The sequence below is a fragment of the Notothenia rossii genome (assembly GCF_949606895.1).
Source record: "Notothenia rossii genome assembly, chromosome: 6".
Lineage (NCBI taxonomy): Eukaryota > Metazoa > Chordata > Actinopteri > Perciformes > Nototheniidae > Notothenia > Notothenia rossii.
The window spans coordinates 83,435,134-83,442,633 of record NC_136909.1 but is presented as its reverse complement, the minus strand read 5'-3'; the positions used below and the strand labels follow the sequence as shown (position 1 = coordinate 83,442,633).

Below are 7,500 nucleotides of genomic sequence, written 5' to 3'. Positions count from 1 at the left end.
TTTAGGTTTAGTGTTACAGTGTCTACAGTAGCACTGAGAGATGTAACTGCAGTTGACAAATGACAGGCTGTAAATTAGGTCAATTGTTACAGCTAGGGTTAAATCTGTGTAGATGTTAGGTTAAGTCTGTCCTTTAATTAATATGTTTAAGGGGGCGTTGATATAAGCATGTTCAAGCTCACTCTTTTTAAATTATTTAATAACTTTAAGGACTTTTTTCACGTTCCCTTTTGACATTTTTCAGGCAATGTTCTTTTCAGCTTTATTTTGTTTCCTCATTTTTGTCAAAATCAAAGTTTTTATTATTTAAAGTGTATTTATATAGCCCAATATAAAACATTTTACATTTGTCTCAGGGAGCTTTACAGCTTGTACAGAATATGAATACGACACCCTCTGTCCTTACACTCTCACCTGGGATTCTTTCTTTCTCAGTCTAACTAAACTTGACGACACATTATAAGATGTATCTGTGTGTGTCCCTCAGGACGAGCAGAGTTCGGTGGCCATGCTGAAGAAGCATCAGATCCTGGAGCAGGCGGTGGAGGATTACGCTGAGACCGTGCACCAGCTGTCGGGCACCAGCCGCGGCCTGGTGGCTGCAGAGCACCCCGACAGGTCAGGGATCACTCTTTACCTCAAGCAGAAAGCTTTGACCCTTGTTTCATGGATTTACAGAATGTGGTTTTGTTCAGAATCCGAATACCTTTGTTCGTCCCGCAGAGGGGAAATGTGCAGTTGTTACGGCAGAAAAGAGCCAAAGACAGCTTGATGTTAGCTAAGAAGCATGCATACAAAAGTATTACAATGTATTATTCTACTCAATGTGAATTTTTTATATTCCTGTGACTTTGTGATGGGAGTTATTTATTTTATTGTATTTATTCTTTTATTTATTTGTATTATTATTATTTTTTCTGTGACCATGACATAATGGGGTGGGGGTGGGGATTGGTATTTGTCTTTCCTTTATCAGACAAATGTTCCTGTACTTTGTATATTGTGCTGAAAGTGCCATGTCTGCAATCAAACAAAGAAAATAAATTACACAATTTACAAAATACACATCCTGTAACAGTGATCCAACGTGACTCTAATATGGGTGTCTCTGCTGCAGTGAGCGTATCGGCATGCGTCAGTCTCAGGTGGATAAGCTGTACGCCGGGCTGAAGGATCTGTCGGAGGAGCGCCGGGGGAAACTGGACGAGCGCCTGCGTCTCTTCCAGCTGAACCGAGAGGTGGACGACCTGGAGCAGTGGATCGCTGAGAGGGAGGTGGTGGCCGGGTCCCACGAGCTGGGCCAGGACTACGAGCACGTCACCGTCAGTACCTTCACCTGTCTTCATAGGCCTTCATTTGGGGGTTACTAGCAGTACCTTGTATGGTCTTATTCATGCCTTACTTAAATACAATTCTGAGATTAGGTACTTGCTTGTGTTATCAATTGTTTATTTTGAAAGGCTCTATTATGCTTTTTCTGTGTTCCTTTTCCCGTAGTGTTTTTTTTATAGGTTTTAGTGAATGTCAATGATCTGCAAAGACACAAATCCATGTGTTCCCTCCAGAGGGAGTTTCTCTCCTATACTTTTATTTAATGCTTTTATTTGGAAGCCATTAGTGTAATTTTGAATGCACTACATTTATTTGACAATTAATGCTCGCTTTCCTGATTTAAGTTGTTTTTTTGTAACTCTAAAGCAGTGTTTCTCAAACTTTTTCATACCAAGGACCACTTAATCAATAAAAAAAACACTCGCGGACCACCTAACTCCACAAATATCCCAAAACACATCGTTTTTCTAGAACAGATTACAAATCGCCTGAAAATGGTACAAACAAGTGGCAACATGTGTGACGAAGGTGTTGCGCTGGGCTATATCATGCAATCGAAAGTGAAACTTAAGCTCGCTCCATTGCGGAGATATTCCCGCGAGAGTGCGGAAAACTTAAATTAGCTTATGTATTTAAAATGTGAAATGTTACCAATACACTCACGGACCACTAGGGGGCGCTCACGGACCACACTTTGAGAAGCACTGCTCTAAAGTATTGATATCTGTATTGTTGAATATACTTAAAACAATTATTCTTGCTCAAATCCAACAGAATGTGTTTGTATGACAGGATGGTAAGAACCTTTACCCTTTGGTCCTCCTCAGATGCTGCAGGAGCGCTTCAGGGAGTTCGCCCGCGACACGGGGAACATCGGGCAGGAGCGCGTGGACACTGTGAACCAGCAGGCGGACGATCTGATCAACACGGGCCACGGAGACGCCGCCACCATCGCCGAGTGGAAGGACGGGCTGAACGAGGCGTGGGCCGACCTGCTGGAGCTCATCGATACACGTACGCAGATCCTCGCCGCCTCCTTCGAGCTGCACAAGTTCTACCACGACGCCAAGGAGATCCTCCACCGCATCCTGGACAAACACAAGAAGCTGCCCGAGGAGCTGGGCCGCGACCAGAACACGGTGGAGACGCTGCAGAGGATGCACACCACCTTCGAACACGACATCCAGGCGCTGGGGACACAGGTACTGGAGATGTGGGACTGATGCAAGTCAAAGTCAACTTTATAGTCAATCTTTCAGTTTGTGCAGGCGGAGAGATCGAAATACCGTTTCCCACAATCCCAAGTACAAAAACAAATATATATAAAAATTAGGGCTGTCAAACGATTACAATTTTAATCAGATTAATCACAGCTTAAAAATTAATTAATGATTAATCACCATTAGAACTATGTCCAAAATATGCCATTTCTTTATATTGTTGTGGGAATGGAAAGATAAATGAAAGAAGGAGGATATATCCATTTAACATACAGTATGTTTATTATAACATTGTTCTGTGTGTCAAAATGAAAGACAGCCCACACACCTATCAATCATCAAACTGTGGGGTCTTATAGACAAGTTTACGCGCCAAAACACGGGTAGCGCCATGACACTACACAAATGCACTTCATTTCCGCCGGAAGTCTTTTGCACAGCGTCTGTCGGTGTAAACCGATGTAAACAGTCAGACGGGCACTGGTGTAAACACAGCGATTTCGATGCTAACAGTGATGCTAGCTTGGGAACACGATTCTACTTCTTTGACTGGAGATGGCGTTACTCTCCCCCACCCGAATTCAGTGCAAAACTGGGAGGATAACATGACGACGTGGCCCAGCATAAAACCAAAATAAACTGCCTTATTTAGGTCACGCCCACAGGAGCCAACAGTTGTCTGTTGTTTACATAATGCACAATTTACATGATCTCTTTATGCTGTGCAATATATCATATGTGCCTGTACTGTTTGAATGAAAATAAAGTTTGATGTAATTTAATTTCATTATTGCACTGTTATTGCATTATTGCATTTCATATGTTCCTTAGAGTGCTACAATTTCTTTTAACACAGTTCATCATTCATATTAAGCTCATACTGTACATAAATAACACTGAATTAATTAATTGTTGAGAGGAAACTAAAGAAATGGCTTCAACAAGAAAGATCACATGTTTAATCCTAACAGGTATTACAAATTAAAATATAAAAGCAGCCCACACAATTACATCACTATGAAAATATTCATATATAATATTAAAAAATACAATGCATGCAGTATTTGTTGTGTTTATCTGTATTTAATGAACAACATGGCTGGGTGCTGGTTTGTGGTCGTAGCACTCTCTATCTAACCACTCGTTCAGGTGCTTTCTCGAGTGATTGCAACCAACTACCGCACACGTAGTTCCCGAACCACTTTTCTTCATGTTGTAATTGTTATATCCTCTTTGTCTCTGCGATATCAGTGCTTTGTCGGCACAACGGAGCTAGCTAGCAAAACAAACCCAGTCCGCCAAAACGGAAGTGCATTGCATCGAAGGGAGGAGTTCAGGATGTAGAGCGGAAACGGCTCAATAACTTGTGTATCAACACGTAATGTTGTATCGATGTATATAGAGATGTACTACAGCAAAAGTATTCTCCGTCGGGACTTCCTGCAACAACACCACGCCGTTATCTTGATTCTGATTGGCCAGAAGACATTATCAAAGATGTTCTATTGAGAAGACGATCACTACGGGACAAAAGTTTTCAAAACCGTTTCTAGTCTTCGGTATTTCCAGACAAGTGGCTACTGAAATCAATCTTACTAACTGCTGTCTGTGCAATTTACTCGGCGCGAGTTGGCGGACTTTATTTTGCTTACTTTAACATCATTTGTCATGGTGGGGCTAAGCCATTTCTTGGTATGGGTGTAGCCTACCCCAGCCATACCCCAGCGCTGGCACTGGTGGGATGTATGGGGCGGGCCATTCTGCTCATGCGTTAAATGCGATAAATATTTTAACGCAATTAATTTCAAAAAATTAATTACAGCCGTTAACGCGATAATTTTGACAGCATTAATAAAAATATGTATGCAAGAATAACAAACAGGTTTAATTACAAGTAGGTTTAGACATATCAGGAATAGGCTTTGGTGTATAATGTTGCAGACGTAAATACAGTCAGAGGAAGTGGGTTGTAAAATATGAGCAAATATGGAACTAATAAAAAGCTATTTTATACACAGTTTAAAAGCCTGGAAACGGCACATTCAGCTGGCTTTTGATAGTAGCTTGAAAATAAAGATGTCCTTTCAGGGTTCTTACAGCATTGAATTAATTGATTTAAACTAAGTGTCTTAAAATAATATTATAAAAATGGCAGACGCAGAGAGTAAGATTTTGTGAATCACTTTTTTCTGACGTTGGATTGTTACATTTCTGTCTTTTTAAAATAGTTTACCAGTTTCCTCTCACACTCACTTCCTCCTGATCCATATAGTGGAAAAACTGTGCAGACACTGGTCTTAGGTTTAATTTTTTGTTTTTTTCTTTGTTTTTTTTCATGTTTTATTCGTCTTTGAGTTTTTAGAAAAGCACTATATAAGTGTCATGTATTATTATCATTATTATTATTATTAATTCCAAGCGCCCATATAAGCTTCTTATACTGATGTTTAAAAGCTTTGTGCGTTCTTCACTTACTGAGCGTCTGTCCTCCTCTTCCTCTGTGTCTCCAGGTGCGGCAGCTGCAGGAGGACGCCGTCCGTCTGCAGTCGGCTTACGCCGGAGACAAAGCCGACGACATCCAGAAGAGAGAAGGAGAGGTGAGCACAGAGACAGACAATACACTTTGGATTCAATCAGTAGCTCTGAGTCTGACGGTTCCTGCTGCAGGAGATGTTTTTATAAATCTATATATATTTCAGTATGTTTCTGATAGTCCTTCTCTTACTGGTTGAATTGAAAGTGATCTGCACTGATGTTTGAAAAGGCTCTCTGTTACTCACGCATGCTGCAACGCTGCTGCACTAATTTTGCCCTTCCTCCGCCCTGAAATATTCATTTTCTTAGCAAAGAAATGGGCTCAGATTCCCAGATTAAAGAATCCTAAAATAGGTTTAATGATATGCGTGTGTGAGGCTGTTTAAAGATGCAAGAACATGGAGTATTGTTCATGAAAATCTGTTATTTTATTCATAACCCGACAACAGGTTTCAGATCTTAGACGCTTGTTAAATCCTACAGGGCATGGTCAAAATACAGGGAGCACTATAGAGTTTCCTCATTGATGTTTTTGTACACAGTAGTGCTTATAATATCCTTATTAATGCCCTTAAGGAAATGCACTTTCTTTCAATAGAAATTTGAGTTAAAATGTCTCTCCAAATCTTATCTGGTTTATAACCATCGTCATTAATTTGCAATGTGACAGTGACAGTTATATCACTGTCAACATTGTGAATACTTTAAACAGGTTTTTTAACGGTCAGACCTGTTTTTTGTTAACTCAGATTAAAGTTAAGATTAGTTTTTGTCTTCCTCCGAGTCAAATAAGAAAGTATACAAAATCCGGTTTTAAGTATATGGGAATTTTGTAATTTTTTGTGGTGTAAATAAGGCGACAGTGCAAGTTATCGCACATTTTCCATTTCATCAGGATTTTGTCTTTTTGCTGAGTCGACTGTTTTTAAGAAGTGAGCACCACGTTCTTTGTCTTTTTGTTTTATTGTTATTCTTTGTACAGAAAAGTGTCTTCTACCTGTGTCTTCATACATCATGGTACATTTACACCTTAGAAAGAATCTGCAAACAGAAGTAGATGTTTGTAAAGAATAACAAAAGTTCCACGTTGAGGTGCAGAGTGTTGCTGAAGACCCACACTGAGTGTTTTTGATGGCGTTGTGTTTTGACCATTCCCTGTATGTCCGTTTCCATCCTCTCTGTCCCCCCCCCAGAGGAGAAAGGGAGAGGTGAGACTCTGTTTACCCAGAAAAACATCGGCTTTGCATCAGTGTTCATTTTGGCTGCAGTATTAGGCCTTACTCTAATATTTCGACTAAAATGTTGAAGTTTTAGTGACATTTTAGTCGCTTTCATGCAGTACAGCTGACCTGGTGATTTGGAAATACTCGTAGGGTTTGTTTTTGTCCTCCTAAGGTCAGTGTGTGGGTGGATGTTTGCAGAGAAGATATCATCAACTATTTATGATTGCCAACTCTGCCAATAAGCAGTAAACTCCACCCGTCTGGGCCTCAGAGGAGGGTAAAACAAACACTACTAGTAGTTTGCAAATACAGATTAGGTCTGTCAGTCAGTGAAAATGTAGGGCTTCAGCGTCTAGCTTTTTAAAGAGTTAAGTCAAATGTATTTGTTCACATTTGCTTAACAGTAGTTGCTTTTTAGCCTGCAAAGTATCGCTTTTAGTCCCCTGCAAGACACGAGTCCATCGGCTTTAACCATGTCTCAGTGTCACATGGTTCTTTGGATAATAACAAAACTGAGAGAGGGGTAAGAAGACTCAAATCTACTGATTATTTTTCTGAATGCAATCAGCAAGGCCGTCAAAATGTAGGCATTCATTCTGGAGACATCTGCAGCAGCGCCTCTCTGAGTTTACTGGTGTTGCTGCCTTTGGCTTTAAAATGATGTTTAATTCTCCAGTTTTTTTTTTTATTGAGGTTAAATCCAGTAGTAGTTATACACTCAGACTCGCACTTTGGGGCTCCATTTAGCTACAAATTGTATTAAAAGTGTATGTCAAGGTAAAAGAAAACTGTAAAAAAAAAAAATTAGTTCAGTATCTTCCTAAGGTTTAGAAATAATAATAATAATCATTACAAGTCTCCACATGTCACCAGCTGATATTGAGAGTGAATATCTGATCTACTAAAAAACTGAATATCAGTCAGAACAAATCCATCTCTCATAAGCAGCCCTGCTCACTGATACTCTAACACAGCCAGAGATATTAATATACATATAGATATGAGAGCATTATTGTCCTGTTGCCTTGTTGAGTCTCTGCCGTCAGCGCATTGTTTATAATTTGCTTTATGCTATTTATTTATCTCCCCGGGCTGTAGCACCTGTGCTAGACGCTGCCTCTGTTACATGACCTTTAAAGTGTTAAGTATTTGACAGTATATGTGACCCGCTCTATGGAAATCAGTCGGAA

At 40.0% G+C, this 7,500-nt stretch overlaps 1 protein-coding gene across 1 annotated transcript in view; it reads left to right on the top strand.

The window, feature by feature from the left end:
• Positions 1–7,500, top strand: part of LOC307044668 (spectrin beta chain, non-erythrocytic 1-like) — a 122,918-nt gene that overhangs the window by 103,121 nt on the left and 12,297 nt on the right. The window contains exons 31-34 of the mRNA XM_079689979.1: positions 488–618; positions 1,118–1,322; positions 2,160–2,534; positions 5,063–5,224. Coding sequence (XP_079546105.1) covers positions 488–618; positions 1,118–1,322; positions 2,160–2,534; positions 5,063–5,224 — 873 coding nt within the window. The remainder of the gene's footprint in view (positions 1–487; positions 619–1,117; positions 1,323–2,159; positions 2,535–5,062; positions 5,225–7,500) is intronic.